General features: G+C 33.7%; 2 protein-coding genes across 2 annotated transcripts; one reads left to right on the forward strand and one right to left on the reverse strand.

Annotated features, from left to right (window-relative positions):
* The first annotated feature begins 3606 nt into the window (after window positions 1–3606).
* LOC109793323 (cellulose synthase A catalytic subunit 7 [UDP-forming]) lies at window positions 3607–10093 on the forward strand. The gene is made up of 13 exons (XM_020352790.3): window positions 3607–3931; window positions 4027–4222; window positions 4800–5002; window positions 5318–5417; window positions 5548–5662; window positions 5810–6076; window positions 6425–6770; window positions 6967–7230; window positions 7333–7545; window positions 7637–7844; window positions 8242–8438; window positions 8547–8900; window positions 9265–10093. The coding sequence occupies exons 1-13, from the start codon at window positions 3857–3859 to the stop codon at window positions 9844–9846; spliced, it is 3120 nt and encodes a 1039-aa protein (XP_020208379.1). The 5' UTR covers window positions 3607–3856; the 3' UTR covers window positions 9847–10093.
* A 1197-nt stretch (window positions 10094–11290) lies between these two features.
* LOC145954850 (uncharacterized) lies at window positions 11291–13016 on the reverse strand. Its single transcript, XM_083069534.1, has 2 exons — window positions 11777–13016; window positions 11291–11364 (listed from the first exon to the last, which is right to left on the reverse strand). Exons 1-2 carry the CDS (start codon window positions 13014–13016, stop codon window positions 11291–11293), a joined length of 1314 nt encoding a protein of 437 aa, XP_082925660.1.
* Window positions 13017–20256: the final 7240 nt, after the last annotated feature.

Genomic DNA, 20256 nt, shown 5'->3' on the forward strand with positions numbered 1-20256 from the left:
TATATAAAAATAAAATTAAAAGTACAAATATTTTTTGGTCATTCAATATGTTTAACACTAATTTCTATTTTGTTATTTTAGTGAAAAAATTTCTTTAATACAATTTAAATTATAATATTAGATACTTTTTCATATATTTTTTACCACTTAAAATAAAATTATTTTCAAATGTTATAAATGATTCATAATTTTTCATTTTAAAATTTAGTTTACGAACTTATAATTTTATAAATTTTTTTTTAAAATCAAATATATTATAATATACATTGAAAGAGTTGAATTGAATTATTAGCTTATAATTTTATAAAATATTTTTTCTAAACTGAACCATACGCTTTATAATTTTTTTTCTCAATATTTTATACTTATAGTAAGCATTTGTGAAAAAAAAAGTATTTATGTATAAGTGAATAAGTATTATTAACAAAGTGAATAATTATATGCTTTTGGATTGGTTTTCGATTTTCTGTTTGAGTTTATTCGATTTTTAACATTTGTAGATTATTATTAACAAAGTTAATACTTATTATTTTTTAATCTTTTCCCTATAATATAAGATATCAAAAAGTGATCATGAAAAGGGTATAAATATATATATATATATATATATATATATATATATATATATATTTTGTTATAGACAACGTTTTATTAAATTTTGTATATTCTTCTGAACAATTAATTTGATTAACAAAGACTGAAAAAATATTTGAGTAGGACTAATAGGAGTGAAGATAGACGTGTGGGAGTGAAAAGAGGTACTTCTGAAAAGAAATATATGTAACTGTTTTAAGAATTTGACTAAATTTAACCGGAATTTAAAAAATATTTTGAAGATTATTTTTTAATTAATTAAATAGATTGCGACAATAATGAGGTTAGAAAGATTATTTTTAAGATTATAACTTATTCATGTATAATGTATTGTATATCATTAGAAGAAGAGTTACCCATAAAAAAAATACCATTAGAAGAGTTTATCAAAGCAATAACCCTCTAAAGGGTCAAATCTATATTTTGTTATATACATTTTGCGGGAAAATATGGCCATTTCAGGAACAAGTTATCTTCTTAAAGTTTAAATGATTTTTTTGTTCCCCTAAAAAAAATATGATTTTTTTTTTTGTTATGTTAAACAGAAAAAGAAAATTTACCACTACAACTCCGTGTCTGTCTTTTTTCATTTTACTTATTTTTAATTTTTGTTATAACCATAGTTGATGTAGTTTTGTCCTAAAGTAATTTTAATATCTGGAATTGATGTAGCAGCACCAGGTCAATCTCTTAAATTATTTCTCTAACCTTCTTAATTATTTTAAACACTTAATTCCCTTAAATTACTAAAATATAAAAAAATGATTTTGTGTATGAAAGTTATTATTTTTAATATTATTAATTTATGGGATAAAACTTCTCACTAATCATTTATAAAAGGAGAAAATAAGAAAATAAATGAATTGAACTTTTTTACAAATTAAAAATAATTTAAACTGAAGTTAAAGTTATTTTCTAGAGAAATTAAATGAGCTAATTTTTGCTAGTGAACTTATTCATAAACTGATGTAAAAAAATCATCCACAAACTAATTTTAATTTGTGAGAAAATTAATTTATTTTCTTAATTTTTTTCTTGCTATCTAAGAGCATCTACAATGGGAGTTGTTTATAAGCAATTCTCATCCACTTTAAGTGGATCCCACATTGCCATGTCACTCATAAGTAACTTATATTATATTTTTATAATTTTTACTCCAATGAAAGTTGCTTCTAAGCACCTCCACTTTTTAATTACTCATACTTCATTTTTAATAAATTTTAAAAAATTTAATTATTATAGTTGTTGGCATCAGTAAAGAAAGGAAATATTAAATTATTTTTTTATTCTTAAGCAACCGTCTCTTATATAAGTAATGGTGCTTAAATTTTAACAATTTAACCTGCCATGTCAGCATACTCCAATGCAGGTTTCTTATAAGTAATGAGAGCTTAAACTTAAGAACTAGATAAGAACTTAGCATCGGAGATGCTCTAAGCAAAACTTGATTCACAAGATGCGATCGATAATTAAAACACTTATGCTCTAATACAAAAACGAATACCAAGGATTTTACATGAATATTTACGAGTACTGTGATACATTTATTTGACAATTAATTTTTAATAATATATACAATGAGTTTTAACTTTTACACAAATAATAAGTCGTGTTAAAGCTATTAAATTTATGGATTATAGGACTCTCAACATTTATTCATCACGTTTTATTTATAAATTAAAATTTTTAATGATACTTAAACATCACAAAGAAGATCCAGTTGTGGACATTTGATGAAGTCCAGTTATTATATATGCTTCATATACAATTATACAAAAGCATAGGCCTAAACATGTTCAGGTAATATACAAATTAATGCCTCATAATTGTGGATCAGCATTAACATTCTAAGTTAAATATAAAATAAGATACGGTTATGAATGACCAAATGTGAGATAAGTAGATTATCATGTGCCTAATGGGAATCAATTATAGTTTGCTTAAAAGATAATCAAAATTGCATATTGAAGTTGGATTTAATATTGGGTTTAATAATTACTCGGCATTTGAAAAATTAATTTCAATGTGATAATTTCTTTTGATATTTTTAATGTGTTATACCTACTTGTTAATTTTAGTTCACTCTTAACGTATAACTTAAGTTATGAGCGAGTTTAATTTGGGCTATTAAGGAATCTTGTAATGTCTATTGTGATACGAGAATGGATTTTAAATTTTTACACGATATATTATGTGAAAATTTCGTGTGTTTTTTTTTTCCTCTTTATAAAAATTAAATAGGTGAAACTAGATTAAAATTTTTGTACATTTAAAATAATCAAAATAGAATCCATTTCCATTGCATATATATGTACACATCCATTGTGACTATTGTGAATGGTGTGGTACGAATTCTAATCGCCCAACATATCTTTCACTTGACACAACCTATACGTTACGTGAGATAAAATACGAATATCATTAGTCCCATGTTAAGAAAAAAGTGTTTGACCATAGAAGTATATTAAACCATTAGAAAACAAGGTTTTAGATGCATATCTATATTACCTTTTGTTCATTTCCACCTTAAATTATTTTCGCTTGATAAATATTAAAAAACTATACTTTTGTAAATAATTTATGTTTTGTAAATAATTAATATGTTGAATATAAAGTTAAATTATTTCTACAATATTCAAATTTAATTTAATTAAAATAATTTTTGATCAAATTTTACTTCATACAAATCAAATGAGATTAATTTAAAATGAAAATTTTAGATCACTCAAATCTAATAAAAAAATAACTATATTTATGCAACTAACCACATATGAAAGAAGAAAAAAAAAAAAACTCAATTTGATTGATACTAATAAACCATCCTTTCACATCAGTGAAGCTTTCAACATTAGGCCGATTTGGCACATGATCACATCTTAACCACTAGTAATTAAGCTTGCAGTATGATTTACGAACAACCGAAAAATTAACAGGCTGCAAAATCAACTAAAAAATGAGATCAAAGGATGAAAAGAACACAGAGAGAGCATATGATTTGGAGTGTTGTAATTGTTGGAAGGTTGAAAAGGAAAGGGTTGAAAGGCATGGTGGTTGAAAAATAGACGAAGCTTAGCTTCAAGGCAATGGGGACCCTGCAACCAACAAGAGCACCCCTTATGTGGACAAATTAGGTGAAGCCTTTGAACAGCACCAATCTTCCTTCATAAAACACAAACCTTTGATCACAACCTCACCACCCTTTGTGTTGTTGTGTTGTGCATTGTTCCCATTGTTGTCTCATTCACTAAGTCACCACCAAGACATGGAAGCCAGCGCTGGACTGGTCGCTGGGTCACATAACCGCAACGAGCTAGTTGTCATTCATGGCCATGAAGAGGTAATAATTGTGAATAAAGAAAGAAAGCTACTAGAACAAGCCATTTTCTTTTGTGTTTAGATTAATAGTTGTGTTATGTGGGTACTTTGGTGCAGCCCAAGGCTTTGAAGAACTTGGATGGACAAGTGTGTGAGATTTGTGGTGATGGCGTGGGACTCACGGTGGATGGAGACTTGTTTGTGGCATGCAATGAGTGTGGTTTTCCAGTGTGTAGACCATGCTATGAGTATGAAAGGAGAGAAGGGAACCAGCTTTGCCCACAGTGCAAGACCAGATACAAGCGTCTCAAAGGTAAGCATAAGCAATCATTTTCTTTTCTTGGTAACAAAAACTATAATGTTATCAACAAGATTCAAACATAACATATCACATTATGTATATGAAGAGAAAGATAGTTAAAAAAATAAAAGATGATGATCAAGTGTTTAAAAACCATTAACCAAGAGTAAAATATGTAATCTCGATCAGAAAGAATCAGCTTTTGATATCACATCACTTTTGCTATATACCACCTTTTACATCCTTTCTCTACAGATCTTCCTTTGCTCTTCTCTTTTTCCACATCACTCAACATTTTATCACATCACATATGACCGGGGTGTAAAGGGGGTGTGGAAAGGAAAAAGTGATGGAAAATTGAACATATTTCAATTTTTTAGCATAAGCTCAAGTAAATTAAGTTGATGTAACACGTTAAAACATTTAATACCTATATATTTTGCTACAGTTAAATATAGTTGCACCAGTGATAGCACTTAAGTTTTCCAATTATTTTGAATATGGTTGAACTTGAACTCAAATGGTAATTAAAACAAAGAGATATGATCTTGATCTGTTTGTTCATTATGTTGTGATTGTGCTAATTAAGGGAGCCCGAGGGTGGAGGGAGATGATGATGAAGAGGACGTGGATGACATTGAGCATGAATTCAACATTGATGATCAAAAGAACAAGCATGGCCATGTTGCAGAAGCCATGCTTCATGGGAAGATGAGCTACGGAAGAGGTCCTGAAGATGAAGAGAATTCCCAGTTCCCAACACCTGTTATTGCTGGTGGTCGTTCTAGGCCTGTAAGACTTTACACCATTTTTTCTTCACCTTATATATATATAACTAAGGGTATGTTTTGGATAAGTTTTTCCAGAAGCACTTCTATAAGAAGAAAATAGGAAGAAAAACTTAAAAAAGTTTCTTCACAAGTTATAACCAGATTATGTATAAGATAAAAATAAGATTTTGGAAGAATTAATAGGAGAAAACTTTTACATATTAACATATATAATTTTAGCTTATAAAGAAGTATGCTTATGGATAAGTTTACACAAACAGGCTCTAACTAGTTTCCATGTTCAATAGAACTAAAAAATCTTCATGCATGCATGCAGGTAAGTGGAGAGTTCCCAATATCATCTAATGGTTATGGGGATCAGATGTTATCTTCTTCACTGCATAAAAGAGTGCATCCTTATCCGGTGTCTGAACCTGGTAAGAAGTGAGGGTTTATTTTGCCAATCCTCTTTCATTAGTGTTAACCTTTGTACACGTGAATATACAACCTCGGAAATGTTTTTCTTAGAGCACTTTAACGTGTGGCATGCTATGATGATTGATGCAGGAAGTGCAAGATGGGAAGAAAAGAAAGAGGAAGGATGGAAAGATAGAATGGATGACTGGAAATTGCAGCAAGGCAATTTGGGGCCTGAACCTGATGAAGATCCAGATGCAGCCATGTATGATTTAAGCACTGAATTTTAGGAAACTATGTTTATGCTGTTAGTTATTGAAACATTAACTGTGATAAAAGAGATAATAGCAATAATGTCTACCCTTGAGTGATATTTTGGTCACTGTGTAAATGTGGATGTAAATTATTGCAGGTTAGATGAAGCAAGACAACCACTGTCAAGGAAAGTACCAATAGCATCTAGCAAAATCAATCCATACAGGATGGTGATTGTGGCACGCCTTGTCATTCTTGCTTTCTTCCTCAGATACAGAATTATGAACCCTGTGCATGATGCACTAGGGCTGTGGCTAACCTCTATCATATGTGAAATCTGGTTTGCTTTTTCATGGATTCTTGATCAGTTTCCCAAGTGGTTTCCCATTGACAGAGAGACCTACCTTGACCGTCTTTCCGTCAGGTAAAGGTTGCACAATTCAATCATGCAAAACCGTGTTAAAAGGTTATTTTAGAGTTATGATCCATTTGATACAGAATAATTCTTCGTTGTGTATTTTGAAACACCATATTTGTAAGAAAAAAACAAGTTATTTTAGAGACAAAACGTAAGGGAAATTCATTCTTTCTTCTACTTGTTTCCAAAAAACAAGTCTATATAATTATATTGGTCATCTTTCATCCTATGCAAAACAGTAGAAAATCAAGATTTCTAAGTCATGTGATAATTTCTAAAAGGGGTTCTATAGGGTCATTTTGTTGAGATCTCAAAGTTTAAACTTACATTGCTGACCAAAATGTTGCTTTTCAGGTATGAGCGTGAAGGTGAACCCAACTTGCTTGCTCCTGTAGATGTCTTTGTTAGTACTGTGGATCCCATGAAGGAACCTCCTCTGGTTACAGCAAACACTGTTCTTTCAATCTTGGCCATGGATTACCCGGTTGAAAAGATATCATGCTACATTTCTGATGATGGAGCCTCAATGTGTACATTCGAGTCCCTGTCAGAAACTGCAGAGTTTGCTAGGAAGTGGGTACCGTTTTGTAAGAAATTTTCTATAGAACCTAGGGCACCTGAGATGTACTTCAGCGAGAAGATTGACTACCTAAAAGACAAAGTGCAACCCACCTTTGTTAAAGAGCGTCGAGCCATGAAGGTTTGTATTATTAAGTTATTTAAGTATACCGGAATATTTAAAAAAATCGATGTAAATAATCAACGTTTAATTTTGATATGCTAGAAGTGGTGAGGGTTGTATTGTATCTTTTAGGTACTAATTTGATTCTTTAAGAATGTGAGATTTTGATATCAGTTTAGAAAGATTGATATACTGTGAATTGGGTGCATGACAGAGGGAATACGAAGAGTTTAAGGTTAGGATCAATGCACTTGTTGCAAAGGCCCAGAAAGTTCCTCAGGGAGGATGGATCATGCAGGATGGGACACCATGGCCAGGGAACAACACTAAGGATCATCCTGGTATGATTCAAGTGTTTCTTGGTAGCAGTGGAGGTCTTGATACTGAAGGAAACCAGCTTCCTCGCCTTGTTTATGTTTCTAGAGAGAAAAGGCCTGGTTTTCAACATCACAAGAAAGCTGGTGCCATGAATGCTCTGGTAGAGTTTATAAGCACCTTTTGTTACTTCCACCATCATGTTCATTCACCTTTGTGCATAACATTATTTGATGAACTTACTAATAAGTGTTGTAATTTACAGGTTCGGGTGTCTGCTGTTCTCACAAATGCTCCTTTCATGCTGAACTTGGATTGTGATCACTATGTCAATAACAGCAAGGCTGCCCGAGAGGCCATGTGCTTCTTGATGGACCCTCAAATTGGGAAGAAGGTCTGCTATGTCCAGTTTCCTCAAAGATTTGATGGCATTGATACACATGATCGTTATGCCAACAGGAACACAGTTTTCTTTGATGTAAGAAACACACCACAATTGATTTTCTTTTACCATTGTGGGGCAGAATAGAATATTTGATCATTTCGCATTTGCTTGTGTCTTTATGCAGATTAACATGAAGGGTCTAGATGGTATTCAAGGTCCTGTATATGTGGGGACTGGATGTGTTTTCAGGAGGCAAGCTTTGTATGGCTATAATCCCCCCAAGGGTCCCAAGCGTCCAAAGATGGTAAGCTGTGATTGCTGCCCTTGTTTTGGAAGCCGCAAGAAGTATAAGCAGAAGAGTGATGCAAATGGAGAGGCTGCAAGCCTAAAAGGTTATCATTTTGTCTTTTAATCATTAGTCTTCCTTGTCGCAATTGAAGGTAAAGAGCATAGGCATTAAAAGATGAGCTGAACTGTGTCCTACTACACCACAAGATAGATTTATATATAATTTGAATAAAGTTTAGAAGGACATTTTGAGATCTTTTCTATTAAAAATAAAGAATATTTTTTGGATAGAGAATTTCATAAAAGTCTTTTTAAGCTTATATCTAAACATGCTCATATGCTTAATTCATTACATGAAAAGAAAATATGTTCTTTCTCTTAAATAAGATATTTTGTGTAATTACTAAATATCACGATATTATTCTTAGCAATCACTAACTTGCATCCCAGTTGATTTCTTTCGTTTTACTTGCACTAACCTTGTGTCACTTGTCTAATTAGGGATGGATGATGACAAAGAGGTGCTGATGTCCCAGATGAATTTTGAGAAGAAATTTGGGCAGTCCTCTATTTTTGTGACTTCTACCTTGATGGAGGAGGGTGGTGTGCCACCTTCTTCAAGTCCAGCTGCACTGCTTAAAGAAGCCATTCATGTGATCAGCTGTGGATATGAAGATAAAACTGAATGGGGACTTGAGGTACACCAACAACATCAACATGCATTTCATGACTCCTTGATGTCTTCATATGTTCTAATTAGGACAATTAACTCATCCAATTCATGCCTTTTCTTTTCGAATGTGCAGCTCGGTTGGATCTATGGATCTATCACAGAAGATATTCTTACAGGTTTTAAGATGCATTGCCGTGGGTGGAGGTCCATTTACTGTATGCCAAAAAGAGCTGCATTCAAGGGTACTGCTCCTATTAACTTGTCAGATCGTCTCAACCAGGTGCTTCGTTGGGCACTTGGTTCCATTGAGATTTTCTTCAGTCACCATTGCCCTCTATGGTATGGCTTCAAGGAAAAGAAGCTAAAGTGGCTTGAGAGATTTGCCTATGCAAACACAACTATCTATCCATTCACCTCCATACCTCTAGTTGCCTACTGTATTCTTCCTGCTGTTTGCTTACTCACTGACAAATTCATCATGCCACCGGTAACATTCTTACCCTTCATGTTATCACTAAAAGTCTGTTTGGATACAAGTTAAAAATACTTTTGAGAGTTTTTTTTATTAATAATAAAGAGTATTTTCTAATAAAAGAATTCTCAAAAACACTTCTAAACTTGTATCCAAAGAGACTCTAAATTACACATGACATGCTTGTAAAATTATAACCATCCACTAGACATGATGTTCATGCTAATCATCATATTATGTAGTAGGACTAAACTTGTAATCCATTGTAGCTAAAAGGCTCAGTCCTTCAATCCTAATTCAATGAGCTTATAGCAGGTGTATTGTGTACCAACAAAACTCTTTACTCACAGTGCTACTTTTTTTGTTGTTGGTGATCCAGATAAGCACCTTTGCTGGTTTGTACTTTGTTGCTCTCTTCTCTTCAATCATTGCAACCGGTATTCTTGAGTTGAAATGGAGTGGAGTGAGCATTGAGGAATGGTGGAGAAATGAACAGTTTTGGGTCATTGGTGGTGTATCAGCTCACCTCTTTGCTGTGATACAAGGTCTGCTAAAGGTTCTGGCTGGAATTGACACCAACTTCACTGTTACATCAAAGGCAGCAGATGATGAAGACTTTGGAGAATTATACACCTTTAAGTGGACCACTCTCCTAATTCCTCCAACCACTATCTTGATCATTAACATTGTTGGTGTTGTTGCTGGAATCTCAGATGCCATAAACAATGGCTACCAATCATGGGGACCACTGTTTGGGAAACTCTTCTTTTCCTTCTGGGTGATTGTTCATCTCTATCCATTCCTTAAAGGTTTGATGGGTCGGCAAAACCGCACACCCACCATTGTTGTGATTTGGTCAGTGCTATTGGCTTCTATTTTCTCCCTGCTTTGGGTAAGAATTGATCCTTTTGTCCTCAAGACTAAGGGACCTGATACCAAGCTATGTGGAATCAACTGCTAAAAGACTGGTTTCCCTATAGTATTCTTTGATGAACATCTTTAGGAGATGCATGTAGTGTACATTCTTGGTTTCACAAACCAACAAAGTGGCAATGCACAAGGAAGAATAAGGAACGAGTGAAAATTTTGTGTAGCATAAATGAGTGTTCTCATTTTTGTAAAGGTTCTCAAGGACATATTGGTTACTTAATGTTTTGGCTGAGACTGCCCAGGGATTGTAAAGAAAATCAAAATTACAGTTTTTTTTTCTGTACACTTCTTGCAAGATTGGTATGTAACTTCACTGGAATCCTGTTCAACACGTCAACTCAAAAGCATATATAAAAATAACAAAGGAAAAAAATTCTAAAGCAAAAGAATTTAGACAAGCATTGTTATTAATGCCTGCAATTTTAGGAACATAAGCCGTGAAGAATTACATAATATGGCTTTTATATCTTTTGATTAAACTTCCCTACATCAAACAATGTTCTGAGATAGGCAGCCTAATAATAATAATAAAAAATCTGTAGTGGTGCTTATTTCTCAACAATCAAGCAGATTCTACCCTGAACCATTAAACAAGTGGTTCATGCAATGTAAACATTATTGTTAAACTTTGAGAATTTTCTTCATTTTTTGAATAGAAAATCTATTATATTGAACTAGTCTGACCAGCAATCTGATTTAGGTGAAAAGCTATGACGCATGGATACGATACGCGTATCGGATATGATACGTATCCAATACGGCGATACATCAAATTTTAAAAATATAGGATATGATACGTTTAGGATACGTATTAAAAATAAATAAATTAATATATATAAAATAGTAATTGCAAATAAATATCATTCAAAAATCAAAATTAAGAATACATTTCTTGCTTTTCAATTTTTAAACATTACTAAAAAAATTATAAATCATTTTTTTATTGTCGAGAAATAGGAATAATATCAATTTCATCCCCTCCTTGACCATCATCTGTAAATAAGACAGCTTCCATTTCTGGTTCATCAAGAGATAATGATGCCACTTCAAGATTTTCAACACCATCAAAGCTACCCCATGCATGTCCACCAATGTCCTACATTCTAGTACTCCCTTGCATATATTCTTCACTTTTCCTAGACAAGAGTCGCAAATTATAAACCAAGTCTTCTGCTCTTTTAGGATTCAACTTATTTCTTTTCAGGGAGTGAATGAAGGAATAAGTACTCCAATTCCTTTCGCAACAAGATGAAGAAATAGGTTGTACAAGAAGCTTTAAAGAAAGCTTTTGAAGGAGAGGGGCATAGAAGAACCATGCATTACCCACCAGGATTTAGCATCTAATGTCCATCTATCTTCAATTGAGTCAAAACAAGCAAAATTATGAGCTTTTGATGAAAAATCAACATATTCAAGAGAAACTTTTCTTCTTTCTTCAGCTGTTGTGAAAAGCTTTTTTAAACATTTATTTTTTTTCATAGAAATTTCTTCATCCTCATGTGGGAAAATTCTATTTGGAGCCTCTTGAAGCCATTCATCACTGTAGTACCTGTGAATAAATAAAAAAAATTAATAAAAAAAAAATAAAAACTATCAAATTATTTATAAATAAATACTAAAAATAAATAAATATTCAATAGGCTAATTTTACCTAGGATTCAAAGAGTGAGCCATGCAGTGGAGAGGGGTGCAACTCTTAGTCCACCTATGAATTAGTATAAAATAAACAACTTCATAAAATGTTGATGTATCATTTAACTCTTTTCCTTCATATCTATATATACACGTCTTTACTTTTTCTATCATACTATCCCACATCTCATAGACCAAATGAAGCGTGAGACTATCTGTGTCACAAGCTCTAAGCATACTATAAATAGGCTCGGTGAAATTAAGAATATATGTAATTTTGTCCCACCACACATCATTCAAAATAAATTCTTTTGCAGCTTGGGCCTTACCCACATCATCTTCTCTATAAGAATTCCATTCTTCACTAATAACCATCGATTGCAAAGCACCTTTCAAAAGTTTAAATCTCTTTAACATCACTAGAATAGATGCAAAGCGTGTTTCAGCTATAACAAGCAATTTTAGAGGTGAAAAGTGATTAAAAATTGCCAATCTCATTGAGTGATTCATGAAAAAATTCCTAACAAAAGAAACATCATCAACAACTTGAGTAATCCAATTACATTCAGCATAAGCTACCTCATTCCTTTCAGTATTTTTGGCAGCACATATATTCTTCAACGCAAGGTTCAATGTGTGAACAACACAAGGAGTCCAAAAAAATTTAGAAAAAGAAATTTCAACAATCATTCTAACACCTTTGCATACAGGAGCATTATCTGTTATAATTTGAACAACATTTTGTTCTCCTACTTCTTTTATAACTTCTATCATCTTATCAGCCATATAATGTTTGTTTTTAATCTCGTCAGAAGCATTAATAGCTTTTAAAAATATTGGACCCCCTTCACTTGTAGCCATAAAATTAATTAAAGGTCTTCTTTGGACATCTGTCCATCCATCAGATACTATGCTAACACCTTTTGCATTCCAAGTCAATTTAATAGGTTTAAGTAACCTCTCACCATGTGTCTTCTCTTGTTGTAAGAGAGTTGTCCTCAAGGCATTGTATCTAGGAGGGAGAAAACCATTAAGCATGTGATTTGCAGCAAATGAATAAGAATTCACATAATAGGGATTTCTGGCAAGGTTGAAGGGAAATCCAGAAGAATAAAACATTCTAGCAATAAGAGCTTTGAGATTATCTCTATTTTCTAAATTAAATGCTTTCTCCAAAGGACCAACTTTTCTCTTTTTCAATAAAGAACTCCGATGCATTTTCTCTGTAGGCAATGGGACATGCTTAGGTTTCACTTTATTTTCAGCCAATTCAACAATTGATTTCAAATCAACCAAATATTGATCATTTACACTTGCACACACAGAAATTCCAGTTCCATAAATCCTCAACAAATGAGCTTTAACTCTTGAATAAGAACTTCTATAAACCTTTTGACAAAAATTACAAGACCAACTCTTATTTCCTCCCCCTTCTGAATTTTTATCTAATATGCTAACATAACACCAAAGAGAAGCATGATCCTCTTGTACAACATCATCAGAAACGAACTTACTTGGAATTTTAGAATTGATATTAGAATCAGAACCAGAAACATTTGCTGTTGACATTATAAATAAATAATTTTTATGCTTCTGCAAAAAAAAAAGTATATCTATGTTAAATTGTTAATTGTTAAATAAATTATACAACTTAAAAATTTTAATCACTCTAAATCATAAAAGTATAAATTATAAAAAAAGTATATCTATGTTAAATTGCTAATTGTTACAATTTTTTTTATACATTTTACTATTTTAGAGATGCTAAAAAAGAATTAAAAAAATTCTAATTATTATTAATTTACAATTTACATAAAGTTAAAAACTTTTTAAATAAATCATAAAATTAAATGTAAAAAAACAGTGATTGATTATTCTAAATGTGTAAAGTTGCAAGAATAATTATATTTTTAATAATTATAAAATCATCATAAAATTATAATTTTATATTAACCCCTTTTACAATTTAAATTAAAAGAAAATAAAAACCGCATATTGTCATTTAAAAAAAGAAAAAGGTGCCCACTGCCCATTCCCTGCAAAAGACATAACTGCACAGTGTGCACGCTGCAGAAGACGCGAGACTCACTACGCACGCTGCAGAAGACGCGGGACTCACTGCCCAGTCCCCTTCTCACTCACTGTGAAAACCCTAGGGGAAGAATAATGAAGAAACGAAGTGATAATTTTTACCTGGATGAGTGGGTCTGGTGCTCGAAAACTCGTGTTTGGCTGCAACACGTCAACACATCTACAAAATATTTTTGTATTCTTCGTCTCAAATTTCTCTATTTTCTTGCTTATTTATGTTTGATTTTTGATCAATGGAATCATATAACAATAAATCTGCAAAATATTTTTTCTTTTTTTCTTTTTTTAACAAATTTATTCTAGATATGTTTGAGATACGTATCCTAGGCGTATCAAAACATATCCGATACGGATACGTGATAGAAATATGCGTATCCGTGCTTCCGGGGTGAAAAGTAAGAGATTTGGAGTATGTTTTTAATGTTGTTGGGAAAGATAACCAGAATAATAACAATTAAGCAGAAGCAAAACTGGATCTCCTTTTTCCCTGTATAAATAATAATAAGCTCTAGAGGCAACAAAATAATTTCAGCAGATGCACAAAACAGAAAAATAGAAATCAACAGAACCAAATTTTAACGTGGGAAAACCCTCAATGTGAGATAAAAACACGCGAGACCTAGTCCAGTAAAAACTTCACTAATAATAATCAATGGGTACACCACAAGTTCTCCTAAAACCACCAGGGATCACTAGAAATAACTCCTCATCAATATGGTGGATAACAATACAAGAAAATTCTCAAATAGGTATCTAACCAAACAATAGAGAGAACCAAAATATACAGATATTGGTACCAAACACTTCTTCTCCAAAGTTGGTTGCTTCACTCCTTCTCACAGAATTTTTCTTCTTTCTCTGTTTCACAAAGAGGCACAATGCACACATACACGACTTTCTGGTTTCTCCTTCTTCTGAAAGGTTGATCTCACGTACCAAGAGTCACTACATCTGATGCTAATACAATTAGCCTATTGGGCTTTTTTTTTTTTTTTTTTATTTTTTAGTCAACGTGAGCCCAAATAAATTGGTGACCCATTTGACAAATCTCCCCCTCACCAATTAATTGGTACCATAGTCAACCAAACCCGCCTTCTCTTTGCAAACAACAAACTTTCTTGTAGGTAAGGTCTTTGTCATCATATTTGAGATATTTTCTTCAGTATGAATTTTCTTCAATGATAATTGCTTCATCTCTAATGCATCACGTATCCAATGATATCGAACCTTAATATGCTTTGACCTTGAATGAAAAGTCGAGTTCTTGCTGAGATGGATTGCACTTTGACTATTAGAGTACAAAACATGTTTTTCTTGTGAAAGTCCCAGCTCTTGTAGGAATTTTTTCATCCACAAGAGCTCCTTGGCAGCTTCTGTTATAACAATATATTCCGCCTCTATAGAAGATAGAGCAACACATTTTTGCAATCTAGATTGCCATGACACTGCTCCCAAAGTCATTATATAACAAGAAGTAGACTTTCTAGAATCTACATCACGTCTGCATCTATGTAACCATTCAATAGAGACTCACCACTTCCAAAACATAAACAAACTCTAGAAGTACCTCTGAGATACCTAAGTATCCACTTCAAAGCTTGCCAATGCTCTTTACCTGGATTAGAGAGAAAACGACTAACTACGCCAACAACATGAGAAATATCTAGTCTTGTAAACACAATTGCATACATCAAGCTACCAACGACAGATGCATATGGAATCTTCTACATTTCTTCTTTATCTTTCTCACTTGTAGGACATTGCTTAGAACTTAATTTGAAGTGACCTGCAAGTGGAGTACTAACAGACTTGGAATTGTCCATACTAAATCTCTCTGATACCTTCTCAATGTATTTTTGTTGTGAACCATAATTTTCCATTCTTCCTGTCATGGATAATCTTCATGCCAAGAATTTGCCTTGCAGGACCCAAATCCTTCATTGCAAAGGACTTGTTCATCTCTATTTTGAGATTTTGAATTTCTCTCATGTCATGACCAACAATCAACATGTCATCCACATAAAGCAAGAGAATAATAAATTTAGCATTCAAAAAATTCTTCACAAACACACAATGATCAAAAGAAGTTTTGTGATACCCATGATTCATCATGAAAGAATCAAATTTCTTATACCATTGCCTTAGAGCTTGTTTGAGCCCATACAAGCTCTTATTCAATTTGCAGACAAGCGTCTCTTTTCCTTTAACAACAAAACCTTTAGGTTGCTCCATATAAATTTCTTCCTCCAAGTCACCATGGAGGAAAGCAGTCTTCACATCAAGTTGTTCAACCTCCAAGTTTAAATTAGCTGCTAGGTCAAACACAACTCTAATTGAAGACATCTTGACCCGAGTGAAAATATTTCTTCAAAATCAACTCCTTTCTTCTAACTGAAACCATTAACAACCAACCTTGCCTTGTACCTTGGTTGTGAGCAATTATCCTCTGATTTCAATTTGAACACCCACTTATTTTTGAGTGCTTTCTTGCCTTAGGGAAACTTCACCAACTCAAATGTGTGATTCTCATGCAAGGATTTCATCTCCTCTTGCATGGCTATATACCATTTATCCTTCTTTTCATGTGACATAGCTTCTTCATAGCTCTCTGGCTCTCCACCATCAGTCAACAACACATACTCATGAGGGAAATATTTTTGTGAAGGACGAGACTCTCTAGTGGATCTTCTCAATTGCGGCACTATAGGTGGTTCAGGAGGAACAAGCTCTACCTGTTCATTAATTTGTGACTCTGGCACATTAATTTTATTCTCCCCATTTTCATTCACATCTCCTCCATTATTAGTGGCCCTGGCAGGAGGTTCTGGCTCAACATTAATGTCCTCGCGAATAATCTGTTTTGGCTTCTCCTTCTTGTTATTATCTGTTAAGACAAGCAATGGGTAGTGGAAGCATAAAACATAAAAAACATACAAACCATAAAATAGAGAAGAGGAAAGGTTAGGGAACAGAGCAATTTCATATTTGCTGAATAACCATACCATTTTGCTTGTTTTTCATTCATATATAAGGCAAATACATGAAAAATGACAACTATACATAGAGCCCATAAATGCTGTCAGTAAAACACATATTCCCACCATCATTAAGTGTGTAGATTTGCCTAAAATCAGATACCTAACAAGATATTATCTACTGGACTAAGCAAACATAATTACAGCAAAACTTTACCCACTAATACAAGCAACCATAATTAATTATAGCAGTAAAAAATAAATGAAAATTTTTACTGCATTAACACTCCTCCTTAAAACTTTTCTTAAGGACTCCCAACTTGCTTCTTAGCTCATTAAACTTAGCACTTGGAAGGGCCTTAATGAGTATGTCTGCCAATTGCTCCTCAGACCTACAATACTTCAACTGAACATCTCCATTCTTCTCAGCTTCCCTTATTGCATGAAATTTGACATTGATATGCATGGTTCTTCCATGTTGAATTGGATTTTTAGCAATTAAAATGGCTGACTTGTTATCACACCATAGCATAGTAGGTTCCATTTGCACATGACTCAAATCTGTCAAGACTTTCCTGACCCATATAGCTTGATTTGAGGCTGCTGCTACAGCTACATATTCAGCCTCGGTAGAGGATTGAGCAACCACATCTTGCTTCTTAGAGTTCCATGAAAATAATCCACTACCAAGTGAACAAATATCATGTTGTGCTCTTAGAGTCATCAATATATCCAACCCAATCACTATCAACAAAACCTTCAAGCTTTCCATCAATTTTTCTATACCAAATGCCAAAATCGGCAGTACGTTTCAAGTATCTCAACACTCTTTTGCCTACACCAAAGTGTGTTAAACTTTGTGAATGCATGAACCTTGAAAGTAAACTACTGCAGAACATCAAATCTGGTCTGGTTGCAGTCAAATAAAGAAGACTACCAACCAAACTTCTATATTGAGTCACATCTGCCTTTGCATCACCATCAGCCTTGGAGAGCTTTTCATTAACAGCAAGCAAAGTTGAAACAGGATTACAATTCTCCAATTTGAATTTTTTCAGCAAGTCATTTGCATTCTTTTTCTGTGAGAGAAAAATTCCATCATCAAACTGATGCACTTCCATCCCCAAAAAATAGCTCATCACTCCAAGATCTGTCATTTCAAAAACCTGCAACATCCTATTTTTAAACTCTTCAATTTCATCAACATCATCACCTGTAATCAACAAATCATCAACATAAAGAGAAACCACAATTTTCTTTCCATTGCCACAATCTTTCACACAAAGAGTAGACTCATTTTTGCTCCTCCTAAAATTATTTTGCAGAAAATGAGAATCAATTCTACTGTACCAAGCTCTTAGAGCCTGTTTCTGCCCATACAAGGCTTTATAAATTAAACTTTTTCTTCATGACCTGCAACAATAAAACCATCAGGCTGTTCAACATATATTTCTTCTTACAATACTCCATTTAAAAAGGCAGATTTAACATCCAAGTGAAAGATTTTCCATCCATATTGAGCCGCTAATGCAACAATTAATCTAATTGTTTCAGGCCTAGCAACCGACGTAAATGTATCACCATAATCAATTCCAGCCATTTGAGAATACCCCTTCACAACAAGCCTTGCTTTGTGCTTTTGGATGGAACCATCTGGATTTAATTTTGTTCTATAAACCCATTTGACGCCAATCACATGTTTGTCCTTGGGCTTTGAAGTAAGTTCCCAAGTTCCATTTTTGTTAATCATGTCCAGCTCCTCCTTCATTGCATTTTTCCATTCTTCATGCATTGAAGCCTCTTCAAAACAAGAAGGCTCACTTACAACAAAATTTCATTTTTCATAAATTTCGGCCAAAGACTTGGATTTTAGCATAGGAGAATCAGATTCAACAATCTGATTTTTATTCTCATTTGTAGCTTGCTCCTAGTCGAAATTGGTTGTCAAATGTTCTGTTTTTGTGCTCCTTTGAACTTCATTATTTTCCCAATTCCAGTATGCATTCTCATCAATTTGAATATCCCTACTGATCACAATCTATTTTGACCTCATATTGTACACCTAGTAACCTTTGGAGTTTGCAGCATAGCCTAAGAAAATCCCCATTTCAACTTTGTCATCTAATTTGGATCTTTTTGCTGCTGCAACATGAGTATAGCAAATAGATCCCAAAATCTTCATGTATTTGGTAGTGGGCTTCACTCCATTCCAAACTTCAATTGGTGTTCTCTCTTGAACAACTCTTGTTGGTAGCCTATTCAAAAGATACACGGTTGTATAAACAGCTTTAGCCTAAAAACATTTAGGCAATTTCTTTTCAGCAATTAAGCATCTTTCCATCTCCATAACTATTCTATTTTTCTCTCAAAAACTCCATTTTGTTCAGGAGTATAACTTACTGTCAGTTGATGAATGTAGACCCCTAAAATTGTCCTGGTCGGAAATAAGACTCGAAGACTCTCAAAGATCGAAGGGAAGTCAGCCAGAAGGACTCCTAGAAGACCATAGGATGACTATCTGTAGGTTTAGAGGTCTTAGAGTAGCTAAAAATAAGGAAGTGGGAAGATTGGAGCTCAATACGGCCTCCTTGGAGTTCAGTACGGCCGTACTGCACATTTTGAACTACAATACGGCCGTACTGAAACCAATACAGCCGTATTGAAGTTTTTGAACTTCAATACGGCCGTACTGAATTCAATACGGCCGTATTGAAGTTCAAAAACTCAATACGGGCCGTATTGACTCCAGAGGCCGTACTGCGCCTCACTCCTATATATAGGACGTCATTTGGACGTCATTCCACACTTTTCCACACTTCTTGGACTCTCTTCTTGAGTATTCTGGGGTTTTTGAGCAGTGTTCTGCCCTAGAATTCTCTCCGAGAGCCGATCTGACGAAGTTCTTGAGTTCTGAGCATTTAGCTTGAGAATTCGAACTAGTCGAAGGGAAATCTTTTTGATTTCCATAGTAAAGATTAATTTTTAGGGAAGGAGCGAGCGAGCGTGTAGTGGGAGGGAGCGCCAAAAAGCCTCCTAATATTTGAATATATATAAAAGCACGCTTCAAAGGTTTCTTCTTCAAAATCCTTTCTTTTACTGCTTTCTGATTGTTGCATCGCATGTTTAATTTATTCATCATGTAGATATCTTATTCATAGTCGTTTATAATAAATAGGGGTAATTTAGTAATTTTACACTGTTATTTATGAAATAATTCGTCATAGGGAACCCGAAAGGGGCGTTGTGGGGTGCTAACACCTTCCCCGCACGTAACCGACTCCCTTACCCGACTCTGGTTGTAATGGCCAAAGTTGATTTATGAAATCAATTGCCTTATATCTTTTTCCAATGTTTTGAGTAAAACATTGGTGGCGACTCCAAGAACCCTTCTTTTTGTGAAAACCACTAATCCATGGAGGGTCCCGCTTGGGATTAATATGGATTGGTGAATCATTTAATAAAATTGTTAGTTCGATGAGGTCTCAGTTTGAGAATAAGTCGTTCTAACAATCCATCATTTTTCAAAACTTTAAAAAGAGTCCGACCATCGTCGCGAATGCCAAGGTCCGTTTCGGCGGGTGGCGACAATGAACAATGCCCATATCTTCACAAAATGCATTAAACTCATTAGATGTATACTCCTTCCCATTGTCAGATCTCAACATTTTAATTTTGCAGGCACTTTGAGACTCCACCATGGCTCTAAACTTTTTAAAGACATCAAAAGTTTAAGCTTTACTTGA

The sequence above is a fragment of the Cajanus cajan genome, chromosome 2 (genome assembly GCF_000230855.2).
Source record: "Cajanus cajan strain Asha chromosome 2, NIPB_CcT2T_4, whole genome shotgun sequence".
In the NCBI taxonomy this organism is placed as follows: Eukaryota; Viridiplantae; Streptophyta; class Magnoliopsida; order Fabales; family Fabaceae; genus Cajanus; species Cajanus cajan.